The sequence below is a fragment of the Notolabrus celidotus genome, chromosome 20, assembly GCF_009762535.1.
Source record: "Notolabrus celidotus isolate fNotCel1 chromosome 20, fNotCel1.pri, whole genome shotgun sequence".
NCBI lineage: Eukaryota > Metazoa > Chordata > Actinopteri > Labriformes > Labridae > Notolabrus > Notolabrus celidotus.
Genome location: NC_048291.1, coordinates 16,801,397 through 16,823,350, shown reverse-complemented (window position 1 = coordinate 16,823,350; position 21,954 = coordinate 16,801,397). Strand labels below are relative to the sequence as shown.

General features: G+C 42.2%; 2 protein-coding genes across 3 annotated transcripts in view; one reads left to right on the top strand and one right to left on the bottom strand.

Moving 5' to 3' along the window:
* Positions 1-21,954, bottom strand: part of LOC117831699 (dedicator of cytokinesis protein 7-like) — a 39,324-nt gene that overhangs the window by 12,664 nt on the left and 4,706 nt on the right. Inside the window, exons 6-37 of one of the 2 annotated variants that reach the window (XM_034710498.1) lie at positions 21,606-21,818; positions 19,221-19,306; positions 19,074-19,140; positions 18,645-18,794; positions 18,462-18,542; positions 18,067-18,223; positions 17,819-17,949; positions 17,440-17,533; positions 17,149-17,311; positions 13,733-13,850; positions 11,200-11,270; positions 10,964-11,102; positions 10,742-10,843; positions 10,562-10,648; positions 10,062-10,293; positions 9,765-9,929; positions 9,456-9,631; positions 8,725-8,826; positions 8,248-8,334; positions 4,635-4,730; positions 4,359-4,499; positions 3,873-3,986; positions 3,600-3,770; positions 3,361-3,500; positions 3,083-3,252; positions 2,772-2,920; positions 2,338-2,520; positions 1,371-1,497; positions 1,195-1,279; positions 951-1,047; positions 710-844; positions 33-185 (exon numbers count right to left, since the gene is read on the bottom strand). In XM_034710498.1, coding sequence (XP_034566389.1) covers positions 33-185; positions 710-844; positions 951-1,047; positions 1,195-1,279; positions 1,371-1,497; positions 2,338-2,520; positions 2,772-2,920; positions 3,083-3,252; positions 3,361-3,500; positions 3,600-3,770; positions 3,873-3,986; positions 4,359-4,499; positions 4,635-4,730; positions 8,248-8,334; positions 8,725-8,826; positions 9,456-9,631; positions 9,765-9,929; positions 10,062-10,293; positions 10,562-10,648; positions 10,742-10,843; positions 10,964-11,102; positions 11,200-11,270; positions 13,733-13,850; positions 17,149-17,311; positions 17,440-17,533; positions 17,819-17,949; positions 18,067-18,223; positions 18,462-18,542; positions 18,645-18,794; positions 19,074-19,140; positions 19,221-19,306; positions 21,606-21,818 — 4,182 coding nt within the window. The remainder of the gene's footprint in view (positions 1-32; positions 186-709; positions 845-950; positions 1,048-1,194; positions 1,280-1,370; positions 1,498-2,337; positions 2,521-2,771; positions 2,921-3,082; positions 3,253-3,360; positions 3,501-3,599; positions 3,771-3,872; positions 3,987-4,358; positions 4,500-4,634; positions 4,731-8,247; positions 8,335-8,724; positions 8,827-9,455; positions 9,632-9,764; positions 9,930-10,061; positions 10,294-10,561; positions 10,649-10,741; positions 10,844-10,963; positions 11,103-11,199; positions 11,271-13,732; positions 13,851-17,148; positions 17,312-17,439; positions 17,534-17,818; positions 17,950-18,066; positions 18,224-18,461; positions 18,543-18,644; positions 18,795-19,073; positions 19,141-19,220; positions 19,307-21,605; positions 21,819-21,954) is intronic. The other variant, XM_034710499.1, reaches the window with a different exon arrangement.
* On the top strand, positions 14,547-16,286 carry si:dkey-114l24.2 (uncharacterized protein LOC107990273 homolog). Its single transcript, XM_034710500.1, has 4 exons — positions 14,547-15,032; positions 15,511-15,660; positions 15,838-15,948; positions 16,045-16,286. The coding sequence occupies exons 1-4, from the start codon at positions 14,727-14,729 to the stop codon at positions 16,060-16,062; spliced, it is 585 nt and encodes a 194-aa protein (XP_034566391.1). The 5' UTR covers positions 14,547-14,726; the 3' UTR covers positions 16,063-16,286.

Below are 21,954 nucleotides of genomic sequence, written 5' to 3'. Positions count from 1 at the left end.
ACTTTAAATGCAAAGACAGTATCTAAACTTACATTTCCGATTTCAAAGTTCTGCCTCATCAGCAGATACAGGGAAGCGGAGGCGTGGCTTCTGACAGAACCAACACTACTGCTGCAGTGACGCAACAGACGCAGGCACAGGTCGGCACAAAGCTCTGTGTCCTCTTCAAACAGCATCTCCGGGAACTAGAACACACAAACATACTTCATTTTGCATACTGCTACTCAAACAGCTATATTGTGAAGAACATTTTTGGTATTCTGATTTTTTTTTTTGCAGTAATAAAACAAAAGCAGAGTCTAGATAAGGAATTATACACATCAAATTCTGTTGTGTTAGAATAAGTCAGTACAGTATGAAGACATTGATTAAAAAACAATGACATGTTCAGTTGTCGCAACAATATATCAAGCTGCATTATTATACAAATATTGTTAAATAGACAAACAAATCAGCGGAGTCTGATTCTGCCTGTTAAAAGGAAGTTTGTCCTTGCCACTGTTACTGGCTAAATACTGCGAGGTGCAATGCTCATGGTGGATTTAAGACTGAGTCCTGTCAGTGTGAGGGGACTGGATCTTATCCTGTCTTGATGTTGGGTCTTACGGTCTAGACCTGCTCTGTTTGTAAAAGCGTCTTGAGATAACGTTTGTTAGGATTTGGCGCTATACAAATAAAGATTGATTGATCAGTGAATTAATTGATGTACCTTGAAGACCAGAGCCCTCTGTGTTGTGAAGCAGTGCTGCAGGAAGAGGGCGCTCTGGTTCCCTGCCATGCTGTGGAGAAGCACTCTCAGAACTCCACCCAGGACACTTTCTTTAAGCTCTGACGCCACCACAGTCTGAAGGAAGGATGCACATTACAGGAAGGTCATTTTGCTTCAAATGGATATAACAGCTGATGAAAGGATTGACATCTAATGTAGTCATTTATTTCAATTTGCTCACCTTGACTATGATTTCCAGTGTGTCCAGTACAACCAGGGAAGCCTCAGTAGCTAAGTTTCCGTCCACCACTGACTCCAGCTCCACCTCTGCCTTAGTCCTGTAGGAAGTATTAGGTCATAAGTATCATTAATATATCATTTCAGCTCTCTGTTTTTATTCAGACATACTATCTGAGTAATTCTTCCCTATCAAGCACGCATCAGGTTCAAACGCATTAAAAAACACCACAAAGCAAAGAGCGTACTTGTCGACTCTGTCTGTGTTCTGCCTCCAGTGAGTGACATTTTTCCTCCATCTCACATTCTCCTGGCTGCCATAAGGACTCCTTTCTAGAAAAGTCATCAAATCAAACATTTCATGAAGTCATAACAATATTCCTACGGACACAAACACACGTTACTTTGTTCTCACGCTTCTTACCTCTGTGGCGGCGCACCATCTCCTGACGAGCCCCGATGGTTCCAAGAATGGCCTCCTCCAGCCGTGCTTTCATGTCCTGAGACTTTTTAAAGGTCAGGCTGTTGATACGCTCTAAAGCTTTCTTTCCCTGTAAACATAATCCACAATCAGAGAACGGAGAGAGATAGAGAGAGAGAGAAAGACAAAACAGAGGGATTAAGGGAAAAGAAGACAAGACAAAAATAATACTCTGTAGTAGTGTAAATTTGTTTATGAATTTTATCAAGTGCTGTTAAAGCTTAAATTTAGACCTGGCTCAGGCTTTGACCAGCTCTTAGTTATGCTGCTATAGGCTTAGACTGCACACAGAACTGGCACACTGACACACTGGGATCCTATCTCATCCCCCATCACTTAATTTAACTCTCCCTGTCCTATCAAAGTTACTAGCCATATACCTTTCTGGAGTCCCTGAGCTCCCTTGTCTCGTAGGTTCTTCTGATTCTACTGCTGTGGACGTGCCAGACTCAAGCGGCAACAGCTACTACTACTACTACTTCTATTCGTCTCATCACTACATCTCTCTCTCTCTCTCTCTCTCTCTCTCTCTCTCTCTATCTTACTCTCCTCTATCCCTCTTTCCAACCCCAACTTGGTTAAGGCAGATGGCTGTCTAACATGAGTCTGGTTCCGCTCGAGGTTTCTGCCTGTGAAAAGGACACTTTTCCTTGCCACTGTAACTAGCTAAACACTGCGAGGTGCAATGCTCATGGTGGATTAAGACCGAGTCCTATCAGTGTGAGGGGACCGGATTTGATCCTGTCTTGAAGTTGTGTCTTTGTTTATAATTTAAAATAGCGTAGTCTAGACCTGCTAAAGCGTCTTGAGATAATGTTTGTTGTGATTTGGCGCTATACAAATAAAGATTGATTAATTGATTGTTATGATAAAAGATTCTGATAGTAGTGACAGTGCCTGGTTATCACACCTTGTATTCAAAACAGGAGACACAGAGATGCAGTAGATCCAGCAGGCGGTTGATTTGCAGTACAGACAAATCAGACAACCAGCGCTCCAGGAGGGCAGCGTCTGCATTCTTCAGCACCCACAGGAAACACACCAGCAGAGTCCGGCTACACTCCGCAGACAGAGAGCTGGACTGGCGCCCAGACTGGTAAAGAAAAACACACAAACTCAGCGGGTGCCCTTTTCATGTACCTGAGTTCAAAACAACTGTTTACATAGAGAGCTCATAGAGAAGCGGTTATAGCTGTGGAAGAACAAAAAGGGGGAAACAGAAAATGATTTTTGACTAAGCAACAGAAAGAGTGATTGTCTGACAAACTCCCACACAGGCCGATCTGTGACCTGTCAGTCTGTAAGGCTTGAGGGATCAGCTTGACCTCTGCTGCTATCACTCACCACTGTGGGCAGGGTGAACTGGTTGGCTTTGGCGTGTGGTAGAGGGGAGCCAGCAATTGCCATGGCAACAGACTGACTGATAGTGTTGCTGTCTGGGTCAGCATCGTCGGCGTGGGCTGAGGCATGGCGGACCCTAGCAGGCGAGGAGTCTACAAAGGCATGAGAGAACACACTCAGGTGCAATAATAATGAAAAAAAGTGCATAGGACGAGGAGAGAGGAGGAGGAGGAGGAAGAGGAGGAGGAGGAGGAGGAGGAGGAGGAGGAGGAGGATACATGTGCAGGTCAGTTATGCTTGTGTGTTCTGCTAACCTGAAAAGTCGTGGAGCTGATGTAACGTTTCCATTACGATAGGGAGCAAAGGCAGGTAGAGCTGAGCCACGTGGGCTCTGACCTGTGGGTCTGTGTAGCGAGGGTCTGCGTCATGGCTGCACAGCAGAGAGTGAACGGCACTTATGGCCTTTTTATGAAGGAAGAAAACGCTGTGGGTGCGAAAGAAATGATTACATGAGGTGTTTGCACGTACAGTTTATGTCATATGTTATTGGAAATTCAAACTCTAGGGAAAGACAGTTGTAATTTTTGCTTACCCTTCTCCATCAGGGTCAAGCATGAGGGAGAGCTCCGTAAGCAGCAGACCGGACAGGAAGTGCTGCTGCCGGAAAGGAACAGAGAGCTCAAACATAGTGGCCACACCCTGGTCCTGCACCATACTGGAAAACGCTGAACTCTGTGGGTAGAGGAAAAGAAATATTCAATCAAAGGACATAAAAATAATGTATGATTATTTTATTATGGTTGTGTTATATTTTGAAGCCTGCTGTGCTACCTGTGAGGTGGTGGAGGAGGTGGAGGGAGAAGGGGAAGCTGGAGGACTGAGAGTGGAGCACGGCAAATTGAGGACGACGTAGTGCTCGTGGCTGCAGACGATGCGTGTGAAATCCATCCTGAGTGCATTTAGAGAGCTGGGGTTCTGTGCTGTGTGAAACTTGTTGGCAATCTGTTGAACACACAAGTTTATTTAAGACAGCAGAAGTTTTTTTTTTTTAAACATATACATTAACAAATCGTGGTTTGATACAGCAATAGAGTCAACTGGCACCTGTTTGTAGTAGGTGCGGATGAGGTTGAATACAAAGCCACGGTCCAAGAGAGTCAGCAGGTCATTGAGGAAGAAGGCCAGACTGCTGTTTAACCTTTCCACAAGCTCCACATCCTGAGAGAGGAGAGGGGGGGGGGGGGGGGAGAAGACGACACACGACACATAACAGACAGACAGACAGACAGACAGACAGACAGACAGACAGACAGACAGACAGACAGACAGACAGACAGACAGAGACAGACAGACAGATGGAGACAGAGACAGAGACAGAGACAGAAATAATTTGTACCAGGTGGAACACACAATTTGACTTTTTCTGGTCGATACTGATAATAGTATTGGAATCCATGACCAATAGTGATACATTCTAACCACTTAAGGCTTGTCCTCCCTCATCAGTCAATGTTTTGTTAATTGAAGTATAAATGGACTTTCAGCAGCTCATGTCTTGATTCGCCCTATGTTGCTGTGTGGTTTGATTACCTTGTGGTATCGACCAGCAATATCTGCACTGATGGCACACACAAGTGCGGCAATGTCATCCACAAAGCGGTCCGGGAAACGCTGGCGCCTTGGAATGTCCAGTTTGGAGGTCAGAAATAAATGATGAGCCATGCTCTTTGTCTGGAGGAGACGGCCAAGAAAGAAAAAAACACTTAAGTGAGATGTTGCAGATCCCATCACAGTAATACTTCCTTAAGTACTTGTGTTTTGAAGCTTTGTTTCTCTTCCACTTAAGATTTGTACTTTTGCACTCACCATAAGCTGGAAGAAAAACCAGGCCTGTTGCAGCGCTGCTTCTCTCACTGTGCTTGTGCTGACCACCCACTGCAGCGCCAGCTCTTCATGGAGCAGCTACACATGAAGCAACACAGAGCAAAGATTACACTACAGTATACTACAGGGACATTTTAAACACAGGGCTAAGTATAAATATCAAACTTGTGTGGATTTGTTTTGTAAAACCTAAAAAAAGATGTAGAGTTTGATGGGTGTTCATTTTCTCGTACAAGTAAAACATCCTCACATTAAATGATCTTCTATGACATGATTTATCGAGTGGTTTTTTAGCTTCATATCTGAGAGAACAAATTAATACAACACATTTCTTTGTACCTCTGCCAGACATAAACGCAAGCAGGAGAAATATCAGTGACTCATAGGGTTGGGTACCGTTTTAGATTTTATTGACTCCGGTTCTTATTGATTCCTGATTCTGATTCCATTATTTTTGGCAAGTAAAAAAATAATGAATACTAATGAATAAAAGTTAGCCTGCCTTTATTGTTTGGACATTTATGATCTCAAGTGAACTGTCAACTGGCATAGATTTTACTTTTTCCTTCAATAGGGCCCGAGCACTGACACGCAGTGGCAGCGAGACCCTATTGGAACCCTAAGGACAATTTTTTTTTCCTGTCACTTCTCTCCCTATTTTGGAGGCCTGACCATGCACGAGAAGTCACCAAACTTTGCCCCAAATTCCGAGCCCCCCAAAAATGTATGATTTCATTGGTTTCACAAAAGTTCCTGCTCCATAGTGCCTCCTAGGGATTTTAAAGTGATAGCCCCTCTGAATCTTTAACCTACATGCAAGATTTTTTCCCCCCATTTAGACCAGGCCAATACCTACAAAAAAGTCCATAGGCGTCATGGTGAAATCCCAACAGGAAGTGCAGAAATCATTTTTGAATGGCAGATTTTGGCTGATTTGTGCCATTCACAGGGTACCTATTAAAGAGAACTCTGCTCATTTTTTCCCCTATCAAGTTCTACGATGCTCAGTAGAGAGCAGACACATTGAAGATTCAAAAATTGTTCAAGTGCCCACAAAATTTTGTAATCACTGTTTTTGGCACTGTGCCAAATCCTATAGTATATTTAAACATTAATATCTCTCATATACAATATCGGATCAGGAGCTAAACTTCCATGTATGATAAATGTCCCAGGCTAAACGTGTCTGTATGCAAATATTCACCTATATCTTATAGTGCCCCCAACAGGAAGTCACGTGCTATTTTGTGATGTATAGCTCCTAGTCATTGGAACGTTTATTTTTTACTAATGTGCTCCGAAATGACCTTTACAACTTCATGAAGCATCACAGGTCAGACTGTGACCTGTCGTTGAAGGGTGTGTATCTGGCGAAAAACTTTGATGTCTCACCAAGAAACAGGAAACATTTATAGCTCCTTCATACAGTGATCAATCTGTTTCAAATTGCATACACATGATCAGGGTCCATCCTTCAACACACCTATGGGCTAATTTTCCTACTACAGCCATAGCCCCACCCACAGGAAATACATGGTACTGAAATTTACATACAATCTCCAATCTCTTTCAAATTTGACATGTTTCATCATGGACCCAGCCTGATCCCATGTTGGTCATAGGAATAGTGCCACCTAATGGACAGTGGTATATACTGTCAGAACCTGTTTTTCACATGCTTGTGATCACTACTCTTTCTATAATGATCTGTGATAAAAAATCCTTCGGAACATAACTTTATTACAGTCACAGCACCACCTACTGGTGACATGTAGTACTGCAATGTACACTATGCTGATAACTGCACAAGCATGCCCACAGTTTCAGCTTAGGCCTCATAAAATGCAGCACAGCAACACCTGCTGCACATCAGGCAGTAGCAAGTTCATCGCCGCTTGCGGCTTTAATTACACATTTCTCTGTCTTATCAAGAAACATCAAGGGAATTTACAAATCATAATTATTTAAGTAAATTAAAGTAAAATATGACAAAAACACATTATAACCTGAACTAATATCATCATACATAATGCATTTTGCATACCTAAACGTGGAGACTAAACGGTTGCAAAAAGGCGTAATTCCATAACCACTGCATAGACACTGTCCTCAACTTTCTCCTCGTTCATCTTGCCCTTCAACTCTAAAGTGAACAAAGTTTCTGCGCGACATAGGAACAAGGGCTGGACAGGGGCTCTGTGAACTCGTATCTAACATAAAAATATTTTAAATATTTGTAGACATGATTTAGTTCTATATAAATGCGAACGTAAACTCAGCTGTGTTTTGAGACCGAGTGTGACGGGGCGTTTTCACAGCTGCAGCAGGAGGTTTTGATGAACATGAGACCACAGCACATCAAAGACAGAGCTTCCCTCAGATTCACCCCATGTTGAAGTAAGAGTCATAATCAACTTGCTTCCCCCTTGTGCTGTGTCGGTAACATTTTTAGTGAATAACCAAAGTTTAAAGGTGACATATTACGCTTTTTTCATAAAAATATATTGGTCTAAGAGGTCCCCAAAACATGTCTTTAAAGACTTCAAATCTGCAGACGTGGGGAGTAAAACCGACCTTTGTGTTTATTAAGACAGCCTACAACTAGCATGCCTCCCTCCTAAGCTCCTTGTTAGCACACTTGTGCAGGTAATGAAAAACGGAGGAGGAGTTGAGTTGTATTTTATACAGTCTATGGGCTGAACAAGCTCCGAGCTCTGACTCCGTGACAGACCGGATATTGTTGTGACGTAACAAAAACAGTCTGAAACGGCTCGTTTTAGCACACATTTAGAGAAAGGTGGAGAAATCAGAACAGGGGCAGAATGGATTTTTTTCATTTTCGGGGGGGTTTGTAGACATGCCAGGGAAACATATTTCAGGTAGAGATCCATTAAAAAGTCGATTTTGCATGATATGTCACCTTTAAATCATGGTAAATTGACTGGTACTTATATAGCGCTTTTCTAGTCTTTCAGACCACTCAAAGCGCTTTTACATTACTTTAATTGTCACATTCACCCATTTACACACATTCACTCACTGATGGTAAAGGCTGGTATATAGACTATTAGTATTAGCTGATCTCATTCATACACATTCACACACCGCTGAACAACAGTGGGAGCATTTTGGGGTTCAGTGTCTTGCTCAAGGACACTTCGGCATGTGACTGCCTGAGCTAGGATTAAACAACCAACCTTCTGATTGATAGACGACCAACTCTGTTGCGGTCCCCCATAATCCTCTACTTGCGACTTTGTTGACATGCTGTGTCACACATGACGGAATGTTAGCTCAACACAGCAGGTCCTGGCAGGTGAGAAAAACTTTCTGTGGACTGCAGAATTCTTTCTGAGGTTCGCTGTTAGGAACATAATAGCGGAACCGAAAAGCATATTCCTTATCGAATCCATGAATCTGAGAAATATGGAACTGTTCCAAAATGGAACCAGTTTTCGGTACCCAAGCCTAGTGTCTCAACAATCCTCTTTTCACAAACTTACAGAAAAACACAACAGTTCAGATGTCATTAGTTTTGAAAGGACATCATGATGCCACTTTAAGTGGTGAGTGTTACAGTGGTTGTCACTTTTACCTTCTTGATAATCTGCCTTGTGGGAACAGAAAACAAGGCCACGCTGTCCAGGTAGGCAGACATGCGATTGCAGCTGCGGTCGCTTGCCTGATATGAGGTGACGGCGGGGTGAACACACAGAAATGAGGACAAAGTGAGGTGAAAATGAGCGAATGGAAATGGATGAGTGGTCAGAGGACTCTTTGTGAACTCTGATGTGCAAGGCTGGTAAAAAAAAAATAAGAATCTGACGAGCACCAGGCAGAAATCATGTCTCTAAAAGACAACAGTTATGGCTGGTTGTGAGGCGGTGAAAGTGTGGATTGTCAAGACAAGATGTAGATGTGGTTAAAAGGGTGTAATGGGTTATAGGAGTGAGGGGAAGGCTAGAAATAAGCCGAGAAATGATCTGAAGTACTTGATCAGAGATGAAGGAGACAAGGAAGTGAAGGTGTGAAGGTGGAGAGGAGGAGGTAAGGGGAGAGGAGGATTTGGCACCTGCTTGAGATCACAGCTGGAGTTGGGATTCCGGCGTAGCACAGATCTTGAGCCGCCAGGGGCATAAGCAGAGTTTACCCAGGAGTGGGAGCGGTCAATGCCCTGCCATGAGCCACCAGAAACACACACACAAAAACACAAACACAACCACACAGAGGCAGCGAGAGGCGAGGGCACAGTGAGTAGGGGTGGTAATCACCATATGAGAGATTGTTTAGAGATAAATCTGGGAAGGAGGGGGGACAAGGTGAAGCTTCAATAAGATCAGCAAGAGTGGGAGAAGGAAGCATAAAGGAAAGCTAAAGTACGATATGAAACACAAGGGACAGAGACAAAAAGCACAGGTGCTTCAGTGAGCAGCATGAGTTCTCAGATTATAGATAAACCACTCTGCTGTGAAAAGTGGAGACAATATCGTTACATCAAAACATGGCTTTGTTTTTATTTTTTTCTGCTTATTTTAATTATACATTTAGTTAAGCAAGACTGGGATTCATTGTCAAACAACAGGAGCATCAATGGTTGACAAAATGAAATCCCAGAACATTAGCAAATTAAATACATTTTCAAATCAATGTAATATGCCTTTGGGAAGCTGTGGCCAGTTAAACATAATTACTTTTTGAACAACTTAAGAGACTTTAAAACTAACACTTAACACATTTTTAGTACAACAAAAATGTTAAATCTATAACAAAAATAACAAATCTGGAAAAACAGGCATATCTCACCTTGCTCCCAATGATCCTCTGAACCTCCTCATCAGGAGAAACTGGTGTGCTGGCCAGGTCGGGATTGGAGTTGCTAATACTCTTAGAGCGGGCCAGATGCAAGCTGCTTGGGCGGGCTGTTGCTCTCGACAAGGTGGCGTACTGCATCGGAATCTCATAAGACTGCTGACCAGTTTCTTATGGAAGTGGAAAAACAGAAATGTCACACTCTCAATGTCAGCAATAACCACATCCTATAAACTGAACGATGACTGACTGTGGTGTGAAACACTCACTCTCTGTACAGCTCAGTTTAGTTCAGTGACTCACCTGCCGGTGGCACTGCTGGCTCTGCAGTTGGCAAGCGGAAGCAGTAGTGGATGTAGGACGCAAGTAGGTTGTTGCGGCCGTGCTGGTCCTGATTGCCCTCCAGGTTCTTGTGGATCTGGTTGACAAATAAAGCCATGGCTTCAAAGGAGGTCCGGCCTAGATTCACTGTAGAAAAATAGAGAGTTAGAGCTGCATGATACAGACCTATAAACATTGTTTCCTACATCATTATGAACAGTATAAATCATTATTACAATGTCTACATCACTAGAGTTGTTATCAAACAGTCTCACTTACCAATTTGTCCTGCAATGACTGGTGGGTAGACGATGAGCTGAATGAGCTTGTTGAGCATCTGGTGCAGGAACCTGACACAGGTATCCAGCAGAGCCCCCCTCAGTGCCGCCATGCTGGCCTTCAGCTCCCCCTCCATGTTTGCTTCAGTAATGATGACATCCTTCAGGCGGAAGGGGAAGGAGTACTCCTCCAAAACATACACTAGAGTGAAGAACTTATCCAAGTGGGGGTCCTAGAGTTATCACAGAATAAACATCAACATGTTTGAGAGGCTGAGAGAATATATGACAACCTGTTATGCAACAAGTAGACAGCAAAGATGTTGTTAAAATAACCTCTTTATGGTCAGCTCCTTAATGGTCAGTGTGGTCTTAGTTTTTGAATACAGCACACAAAACTATATTAAAGTATAACACCACTAATTTAAGCCCAACGTGGTATTTAAAGTTGAAGCTAGCACAAGAATAGGTTGAAACCACAGTATAAAGACACGTGTGTACCTGAGTGTGAACCGAGGAGGCTGCTGTCACCTCCACATTGAACACTCCTTTGTGATTATCCACCCACTTCATACCTGGGAGCTGAACCTGTCAGGGTGACGAGTGAACATGCTGTCACATCACAAAGTGGATGGTAAAGGTAGAGAAACTGATATTCACATAAGGTGTCTTCACACTTACGTCAGGAGTGAGCACAGAGTAGCTAGGTGGAGGCTTTTCCACTGAGACAGGCAGACTGAAGGAGCCGGTGCGTAGTCGGCCATGTTGCATCAGAGGGATCCACTAAAACCAGAAAGAGACACGCGATCACTTATCGATGTCAAGACAACTGAAGTAGCGATCAAACAGGAAAGTGTGTAGGTGGGTGTGTAAAACGTGTGCCAGCTGAAGGAGTATACTCACAGTGTAGCCCACAGGGGTCTCCAGAGGAGTGTTCTGTTTGGGCTGGCAGCTGATGTGATAGAAGGTGAACAGCAGATGGTGGTTGTCTGTCAGATTGGCGGGAATCTTCATCTTCATCTCCTCATAGAACTCAGGAGACCTGTTGAGTAAGAGTTTGACACAAAATTTAGGGAGGGCAGGGAAAGAAGGAAAGACAGACGAGCTGGAGTGATGGTGAGCAGGTGACTGAGCCTTACTTGTTGTGGTAGATGATGGGAGTGTACGCCTCTCTCATGAACTCAGCACAACTTGACTTCCCAAAGATGACCTGGTCAGAAAGTACAGCATAAATCAAGTTATTTATGACCAAGAGGAGGAAGTCAGTTGATGTAATCATGAACTAGGGATGGGCATTTCAAGTTGAAATACTATGTGATAATCATTGGCATCTATTTTGCAATTATCCGTAATCGAGCAGGATGAGGTGCTACTAGTACTGGGCACTGGCAGCGTCTGTCTCAACCTTTATGTCGGTGTTTCCGTGACGCAGTAGTGTGCTGTGTATGTTTACATTTTACAGCCATTCTCAGTCTCAGCGATTATCTCTATTTCTGAATCTCACACCCACTACACACGTATTTCCAGCGACTGTCGCTAATGTTTCTTTTGCTTTTTCTTCTTCTTCTCTCATTTAAATGGAAGATCCGAATCCAAATTGATATGGTGCATACCTCCCCCTTTTGTACTGGAGTGTGTAACATCAGGGTTTTATACTTAAGGTTACATTCTACATAATCAGTGTTTCCCCTACCATTATACTGGGGCACCCCCCCAACAGAGGCATCCACCCCCCTTGGAAGTTCAGTTAATTTTATTTTCTATATAGCGCCAGATCACAGCAGAAGTAATTCAGGGTTACCTCTCTTAAACTTTTTCTTTTATTAAACAGACTAAATATCCTTATGTTATTTACCTTATTTACATGACAGGATGTCATTATGCTCCTCTGCCACATACACACATCACAGCACAATGATACGATAAATTATTATTATTTGAGGGGCTCATTGTTAGCTTGGTCTCTACCTGCAGCAGGTGTGCTGTGTGAACCGGTCTCCTCTTCATTGAGGATTTTTATCCCCGCTGTGCGTTAGTGACAGAGACACAACCGGGGTACGTCTGTTTAATATTTGACGTTTGCCATTTTTGCCGCTATTATCGTAAAAAGCTCCCGTCTGCAGCTTGATTTAATCCAGTTTGGTGATACATAAGACACATTTAGTAAGTTTGGATCAACTGCTTGGCATCAAAGAGTGCCGTGAACTGACTGTCCGTCTAGAGCGCCTGTCACTGCAGGTGCATTCAGGGACCGTCGTCAAAGTGCAATGCAGACCTGTATTTTGCATTCAGGGCATTTTTATTTGAATCAAGAGAATCAGATACAGTGGTCACATGAAGAATGTTTTCTTTTGACTATTTTGCAGGCTAGACTATTAAACTTAAGATATTACAAAAGCAAAAGTGTTAAAAGTGTGAAATGTAGACGATTTTAATACTTGGTAAAACCCTGATATCAATATCTGATCGACTACATAGATAGATAGATTGTGGCAAAGTCTGCCTGGTCCTTGTCCTCCTCCAGTTTCCTTCCTTCTTTTCTGTTCTGCAAGTCTTTTATTTTATGTTTTTTGCGTCCACTTAAATATCAAACCTTTTTTTCTTAACCTGAGCCACAGTGCAAACATCAGGAGACACAGCATTAACAGCCTCGGTAAGAAACCCAGGCTTCATTTTTGTTTTGTCATGGTGACTCCTGCTGACACACTTCGGAAAAGTGATGGTTTTCTTGCCTCAACCTCCACAACAATCACCTCTATTTCTACCGAAGTGAAATTCAGCATCCTGATGCACCGAACAGATGTCCTTATATGGATGAATTGGGGCGTGGTAGTATGCTGGGCAGCAGGTTGCACATGTCAATTTAGAATGATTCTGATTCACTAATATGCGCAAGGTGGTGAGAACAAAATTGGCTGGTATGCATGTGTCATGAATCTGACGGCGATTTTGCGTAAGCACTTATTTTATGCGCAGAGTAAGAACATTTCTACGCATTTATTAGTGAGGCCCATTGACTCTTCGATTTTCAATAAGTGAATGAATATTCGTGCATACAAAAATCATGTCCCATCCCTATCATAAACACAGAATTAAAAAATCTATATATTTTTTGGTACATGTAGATTTGATTTACAAAAGATTCTCAGTGATTGTGATTTGATTTAAAAGCTCTTAAAAGCAAAAAAAAAATAACCCTTAAGAGTTTAAAAATGAAACATCTACCTGGAGTGATGATTTGTGATATGGTTCATTAAAAATAAAACAACTATAAGTACATTTTGTTGATTTTAAAACGTAATTATTAGACAAACTGACTTCTAGTTTTCAACATAAAGGAGATTTTATGTCACAAATCTCACTAAATACAAATCAGCAAAGAAAATGGGAGGGCAATTTTCACGTATTGTGTTGTTGTTAGTGGATAGCACTTTGAGAAATATCTTCATTATGTTTCAACAACCTGATATTCAAATAAAAAAAATCAATGCGATTATACGAGAGCAGTTTGCTGTAGCCCTCTAAATGTTACTCCACTTTTTCCCTCTCTCTGGAGTAAATGAAAAATCTTTGAAGAAGTTCACATCATATAGTATTTCACTGCCTCCAGCACTTCTTGGTGACTGAAGTTTCATTTTCACATCCCTTCATTACCCATTCACAGTGACTCACCGGCAAGGCTTGACTGGGATCCTCTCCTGCCATGAACTGAACCTTCACAGCGATGTTCCTCACTGAGCCCTGACGACTGCTGAAGTTCAGACTTTGAGGGTAAACATAAAGCAGGTTTCTGGCAGGTGGAGAAAATGATGCAAGAACCCCAAAATTAGAAAGAGAGCGAGGTGACGAGGACACAAATAGAGATCAAAGCAGTGAATGAGTTAAAATGTGAATGACAGTCACAAGTGTTAGAAAAAAAATTGGGGAGAGAGTTTCAACCCTGGTTTTAGCTGCTTATGTTTTCAACATTCCCTAACATTATCCTAATATTTCACAAATCATTCCTGGCAACCTACAAAAGCTTAACTCATTCCTATTGCTAAAAAAAAAGATAAGAGCGTCATGTGTGCACATGGAAAGAGTCTGTCCCAGTATTGGATTCGCTTGGTCACATCACCTCCCATCCAAGGCAAACATCAAAGGTAACAGTTGGTCATATCTTGGAACAGCTGATTTTTTACACTCGTCAGCAACAGTGACGCATCACAAAATCACTCAACCATAATACCTTTAAAATTACATAAAATTACAAATACTGCACATATCACGATGCTGCTCAAGCACTGTCTGTATTAAAGGGTGCTTAATGCATTGTTATGTATGTCACATTTGTTTGTGACCCACATGCCAAAACGAGTACCTCAGGGGTTAAACTTAAAGGCAAGGTCACTGAGATTAAGGCCACGGACAAGACCTGTGATTGAACCACAGCTTAGCTAATGTTTTACCATGGTATTGCATGTACATATCCAATATAAGGCGGTGTAACCACCCCAAAAATCCATCATCCTGGGAGTTCTTTCTGATGATGCGACTCTGCACAGTTGAGAGGAGAAATGCTGTATTTTTAGCCTTATTTTATAATCTGTGAGAGAGCAACCGATCACTTTTACTGTCTGAGGGAAACAGATTACTAGGCTGCAGTGAGTTTTTAACTGTTTTGAAGATGATCTGGGGTGTGTGCCTGCTTTGTTTAGCTGGGGGTCTAGGAGTTGTCCATGCAGGTCCACTGAGGAACACTCGAAAGATGGAAGATATGGCTGCACCAGAGGAAGAAATCAGAGTGCTTATGTTTGGTGTACTACAGTTCAGTGAATCTCTGTCATATGTATACGACACCACAGAGGCAAAGGTAGCTAAAATATGGCAGACACTGAGGAGCCACGGGGAAACTCTTCAAAAGCTGGGGAGGCAGACCGAGGAGGCGGCGGAGGTGGAGAAGCAGATGAAGGAAGTGATACACTTGCTACAGGTAAGAAACCACTGAAGTATGTAAACACTACATTCCACATGTGCTACTGAATGGTTGTGTTGTATTTCAACTACTGTGGATTACAATCAAATTACAGATCTAAAAGCAGCAACATGCAGGAGCAGAGCCAAGTGTCTAAAATCTCCATCAGAGTGATCGTCTGTGTTTATGATCTCAGCTCTGACAGACAAAACAAAGCAGCTCTTTGTTGATTAAAAATAAATGCTAAACAACAAAACTGTTTCTGTTTTAACATCCTCATGGAGAGACTGTTCATCATTCTTTCACAAGACAAATACTCACCTTATGATTCTTCAGTATATTTTTCCTCAATATAAAGGGATGAAATTAAACTTGGATAAGTGAGTGAGGGTGTCATTAGAAAGCTGCACAGTGCGCTGCAGAAAAAGGCAGCTGCCAGCTGCACTGGGTTCTTTGTTGGGGAAGAGGATAACATGGGCAGATGCTTTTTTGACAGGCCCAGATGGTCATGCAGCGGGCTGAGACTAAGAAGACTAACAGTTGGCTGGCTAATGTGGAGCAGGAAGAGGTGGAGCTGAAGACAAAGGTGGAGAAGATGGAGATGCATCTTAAAAACTCTGTACCCACCAACATCAAAGAGCTGCAGGTAAGTGAAAGCTGGAAACGCCATTATAGTGTAGTAACAACTTCCAGAGAGAGGACGCAGGGTGTGATACTTGAGCTGTCACAGCAGCCTGCTAGTGTTAGCTTCTGGTTCATGAAAAGATGCTACATCAACTAGAAATGTTTGACTACCGGTCTCTTAAATTTTCCTGTGTTTCAGAAGAGAGCAAACGAGGTGACCGACATCCTGAAAGGTTTACATCACTTGACCGAGTTCCACAAAGAGAACATTGAAACTCAGAATGAGAAGCTCTCCAAGCTGCTTCAGATGGTAAGTCACTTGTTGTTGTTGTTGTTGTTGTTGTTGTTTTGAACTCTTGATGACTTAATTTACATTTTATTCACTGTTTTATTATTTTTCTTCCAGAGTGACACACTGGTTTGATTTCACCTCGGGTCTGCCAGACTACACTGAATCAAACTAGATCCACGTCAACACTGTGTGACATCACTGCACTCCTTTCCACTTCTGCAAGAAATCCACATTGTTTTATTGTTACAACTATTATATTATAAATGTTATTTGTTAGTACTCCTGATTGTGTCACTGTTTTTGTGGCTCTCAGAAAAAAAACAGGAAAACAACTTTTCTTTGTGTCCCTTATTTGTTTTGACTGATACTTTTTGTTCATTATTTACTTTAAGTTGTTAAATTATTTTAAAGTGTAAACATTGTTTTCTGTTATTTGTTGGTACATACACAGAAGGAATGGATTTTCTTCTTTACTACTACATTTTCAAAAAAAAAAGAATAAAAATACATTAAAATGTAAAAATGAGAACTTGCTGTCTGTTTTTTTGGTAAAACTTCATACTAGAGTAAAGGCAGAATAATTCTAGCTCTGTTAAAACTATAGACTGTATAAATAATGGACTAGTATCCGTAAAGATCACCCATCTGTTTCTGAAGCGCTGTATTGAAGACAATCGTCGGCGGGAGCCATATTGGATATGCCGAAGTCAACCTAACTGCTGTCGAGCTAGTGTGAGGTAAAGAGGCGGGCTTTGAGCCTCCTAGCCAACAGCTACAGTGTTCCCGCCTGTCAATCAAGTCAGATGTGCCTCTCTTAATGAAATCTTAATAGCTTTGAAATTGCTGCGTTCTGAAAAAAATCACCCCCCGTGCAATGTTTGCCGATCGAGAAATGAGCAATCCAGACTACCCTTGTTTTTCATTTAGGGACATGACTGACTTGACTGACAGGCGGGAACACTGTAGCTGTTGGCTAGGAGGCTCATACCCTGCCTCTTTACCTAGCACTAGCTCGACAGAAGTTAGGATGCATTCAGCCTTTCCAATATGGCTCCCGCCGACGATTTCCTTCCAAACAGCGCTTCAGAAACAGATGGGTAATGTCACTGATACTACATCTATTAATTACACAGTCTATGTTTAAAACTGATTGTAAAACCAAACAGAGAACCAGGCACAGAGTGATGGACTGAATGTCTGTAACAGGTAAACACTCACCTGTAGGTGGTGTGAGGTGTGTATACGTAGCGAGCAGGGAACTCAAGCACGTCTTTGGTTGGACGGACACGCAGGTCCGGGTAAGGCTTTACGTGGAGCAGCTCAGGTGACAAACAGTAATGAGGCGAGTCTGGAGCTGGAGAGATGTCGATTTTCAACTGGGCTGAGGAACAAAAGAAGTTTGGATAATCAAAACAGAAAAATTGTAAGTCACAAATCAACCGCACACATTTATATGTACGCAGATGATATCATGTTAATATCTTAATTATGTAGTTGTGTCATGTTTACCTGTGACAGGCCTCAGTCGTCGCAGAACAGAGGACGGTCTGCGCATATCTGCCAGAAACTTATAGAGGTCCTCATCACTCAGTCTGTCCCCCTCCTGCAGGAACACAGACGGAAAAGAGTTGCATCAGAATTACAAAAGACATTATGACGACAATGTAGTTCAAATAGCAGTCACTACGAAGCAGTAACAATCAAGTACTGACATCCTGATTAGCAAACTGAGGGCAAAAATCTGCATTTGATCTGATCCCACAATCAGAATCACTACAAAAATTTAACAATCAGTCACTTCCAGTAAAAGTTACATGGGTTTCTTTGTTTGGAGGCACTTTCTAAAGTAGGAATAAAGGTAGAAATCATTACATCATCAGATTCTGACCTGTTTGAAGAAGTTGGTGACAGTCAATGTTGCAGGACGGAAAGTTGCAAAGTTACACATGTCATCCCCAACACTCATTCGCTCAAACCCCTTTTTCTTCCTTTCATTCCACGTTCCATGACCTTTGCGTTCTGAGAAAAGAGAAAATCAACATCAGACAGTCAACGTCTATGAATGATCTTTGTGCACTGCTTTTGTCACTGTAGATATCTGATAACTTTTTGTTTGTGTATGCAAGTCCCAATTACCCGAGTCGGAGTCAGGATCAGACCGGTCTAGGCCTCCCACACTGCTGACAATGTTAAGAAGGTGAATGGCCGTCCAAGCAAAAGGCATGCGAAAACGCCCAAGACGACAACACGACTGCTCTGCTTGCAGGCGCAGCTTCTCCAGCTTCTCTTTGTGCTGGAGAAAGACACAAAGTAGATCAGATATGATTACATAAGGTAGAAGATACAGACAGGTTAAAAAAGTATCTGCATCAGCTGACAGATCTGACCCCAGTGAATTGTAAATAGTGCAGCTTTCCAGACAAGTTGGGTAATAATTTTGACTAGAGAGTAAACTGGTCCCGTGTGCATGCTGGTAGTTGGTCCATTATGTTGCAACAGTTCAAAACTCTTTTTTTTTTTGGATGCGTTACCTTGGAGGAGTCAGATTCTTTCATGACCATGTAGGGTTCACAGCATTCTCCAATGTCTCCTTGCTGCAGGACCTTCTCAAGCTGTAATACATACATATTATTATTATTATATTATTAAGACATTGAAGCACTTGCATTGTTTTTTTATACATGTTTTTAATACATGTTCAGCTTCCTCTGTACCTTAATGACCAAGAAGATATCAGCTGACGGGTATGTGATGGAGAAAATGGCAGAACGGGCCAGTGTGGAGATGGCTATGTGAGGTGAGTGCGGTTTAAGCAGCCCTTTCATCTGATCCGAGTTCAGGTCGAAGTAGAAGTTCTCCGAGATCTGTAAGGAGGGAAGATTGAGATAAGCGGGAAACAACACAGGGGGGGGAAGGAAACATGATAATGGAAATGCACGTCAAGGGATCTTAATTCAGTTTTGACTCAATGATCTCAACAGCAAGACCACTAAGAGCTTTCTGAGACAAGGGGAAATTCAATTAGTTAAGCATGAGCTCAGCATTACGTAAGTGGCGATACAGACTTAGAGTCATAAGAGGAAAACTCTGTGACCCAATCAAAAAAAAAGAGAGAGAGAACAGCTGCTAGAGCAAAAACATACCTTTTTCTTCTCTTTGACATCATACAGGGCAAGCGTCCCAAATATCGGCTCAATCTCTATTTCAAACCTAAAAAGAGAGCACCTCATGTAGAACAAGCGTGTGAACACAGAAATCTTAGCTGTTACGTATATTCAAACGTCACTCACTTCAGAGACAGACACTTCACCATTATCCTTTGGCCGCTGTGTTCTTTGGGCACTTCGATGACAGAGCATCTCTCCACTGCTTCATCCTGCCACACAGACAAAAACAAAGCCATGTACAACACACACTAACATAACATTTACACTGATGTCATGGAAACATAGCTGCAAAGGAGGAGACAGTGTGTGCTCAGATTCAAAGAAAGGAGAATGGAGGGGCACAGAGGAAAGAAAAGCAAACAGTTGAGTAGCCGGACAGGTTTGCAGACATTATGGACGGTCACTTTACGGGAACGTGCAATAACGTTTCCGAGCTGAATAAATGGCAACTTTGTTTGCCAACATTTTCTACCCAGGGTTCTGCCTCAGCATTTTTAAGATTCATCTATAAAATGTAGCTGCTTAGACATGCTGACCAAGCGGCAACCTCCGGCCATGAGAATGGAAGCCAATGCGGAAGTGTTTAAAACTGCAGTTCATCGAGTGTCTGCTAAAGGGTCCAGAAGTAACAGAAACCACATACACACCAATTCAAAAAAGCTGATTTTTACAGCAGAAATAAACATGTTTACAGTCTGGAACAAAAAATGAGTTTAGTTTGGATAGCTAATTTCTCGATCAACGCACACTGTACGGGGGGAAAAAACACTGTAGCTGTTGGCTAGGAGGTCGCAAAGCCTGCCTCTTTACCTCACAATAGCTCTGAAGAAATTTGGTTGAGTTCAGCCTTTCCAATATGGCTCCCGCCGACGATTGGCTTCAAAACAGCTCTTCAGAAACAGATGGGTGACATCACGGATACTACGTCCATTATTCATACAGTCTATGGTGCTGACGTGTTTTCTTCTGACTTTCTGAATATCATATTTTGGTTTAACTTACTGTGCAGCTTGAAGAGGGAAGCCCAGCTGTACGACTCAGTTTCAATAATTGCACTCACTATGTAGTTGATTGCATGTATAGCATGTAAACAAAATGTCCTAAGTTGTTCTTGTTTGGATCTAATTGCATTACCACACAAAGAGCTAACTGGTACAGTTTGTATGCTCATATTCAGTGTTCTTCCCAGGTAATAGTTTGAAGAAAGGGTATTTATTGTCAGTGCAAGTAGTATCTTGGAAAAGTGTTTAAAACAAATCACTTCACTCATTAATTGTGTAGCCTTTGCTTTGTGAAACAGATCCAGAGCTCACTTTTCCCAAGGCTTAAGCCTAATTTACACTTCTGCGTCAAATTGACCCCGAAGCCTACGCCGTCTCGGCCTACGTCTCCCGTACCTATGCAGAGGCCTATGCACATTGCCAACATACACCTCCTCCAAATGTAACTGAACGTCAAATCGACAGGGACCACAAGCCCCGTAATTGTCCGCTTGGCGGCATTGTATTTCCTGTATTTACAGCACTTCCAGGATCCCTGCACATTGGTGGTACATCGGCCGCGTATTTCATCTCCTCCGACGTGTCCTCTCTATTCTTCCCTGTAAACATTGCAACAGGTATCAGCTCTAAATAAACATAATATGCTTGGAATCGCTGTGAAAAAGTAAACAAAGAACGTTGCGGGACTAAAAAATGAATATTACTTTACTGGAAGACTCCGGTGTCCCCATGTTTCAGGAGATGGCTCAATGAAATGCGCTCTATCGTTAATATGGAACAAACTCGCTGCATATAACTACTTTTCAAAAAGTGTGGAAGCCATTTCTGTCGTTTGATGAGACCTAACTATGTTACTCATAATCTTTGCTGCTATGATATTGTATGTGTATGTACATTATAATTAAATAATGTAATGTATGTGTTTTTTCTGTATTTTAATCAACGATCTGACTGTGTCTCACCTAATTTCTTATGATTATTTTATTCCTTACTATCAACATAGTGTCCGTACTTGTACCATTGTTTATGTTTTTTTTTTGTGTGTGTGTTTTCTGTTGGTGTTCTCTTTTGTTTTGTTTTTAAGTAAGTAATGGTTGTTAGAATCTTTTGGAAGCAGGGGCAGTCTTCCTTTCTTTTGTAGATGTCACTAGTGTTAGCATCTGAGGACTATCTGTGGATCCTTTAGATCTGCAACACCCTGCCAGTGTTATTTTTCATGGTGTCTTGTGTCTATTGTGTGTGAGTGTGTATATGTTAAGAAAACAAAAAAATCACAAATAAAATATTCAAAAAAAAAAAAAAAAGAGCGTTGCAGGACTGGAAACAGGCGACCGAACTATCAGAGAGACCACACCGCCTTCAAGGGTTTCGGCGGAGTATTACTGCGTGGCACGGAAACATCGATGCACAAGTATATTGCGTTCATGTCCGTGTCAGACCATGCTGCATAGATGCGACATAGAAGTATAAACCAGCCTCTACTTAACACAACTTTCGAAAGACAAACCTCATCCGGGGGAGGGTACAGACCCAGCAGGTCACCATGGCGCCCCTGCAGCCGGGCCTCAGTATTGCGGTGGTCCATGTCTTCTGCAGCTGTTCGTTCCAGCACAGATGGCAGGAGAGTGTCTGGGGAGGAGTTCTTGAGGTCAAAGATACTCGAGGCCCAGCTTCCACGAGGAGTCTCATCCAGGCTAACTGACCGCCGCTTTGCGTCATCCTGAGGCAGAGGGTTGAGATCATGTGTTTATCCCCTCAGGTTGTGTCACCTTTAAGTGCTCACAGCAGATGTTTTAAAAGTAAAATGAGAACAATACTCTGCAGATACCATTACGCATTAAATATGATTCATGTGG

Excerpts from the sequence above, each read along its gene's own strand:
- si:dkey-114l24.2 (XM_034710500.1), top strand. The coding sequence starts at position 14,727 with ATGATCTGGGGTGTGTGCCTGCTTTGTTTAGCTGGGGGTCTAGGAGTT. Across the intron at positions 15,033-15,510 it reads AAGTGATACACTTGCTACAG|GCCCAGATGGTCATGCAGCG; the intron begins GTAAGAAACCAC and ends CTTTTTTGACAG. Across the intron at positions 15,661-15,837 it reads CCAACATCAAAGAGCTGCAG|AAGAGAGCAAACGAGGTGAC; the intron begins GTAAGTGAAAGC and ends CCTGTGTTTCAG.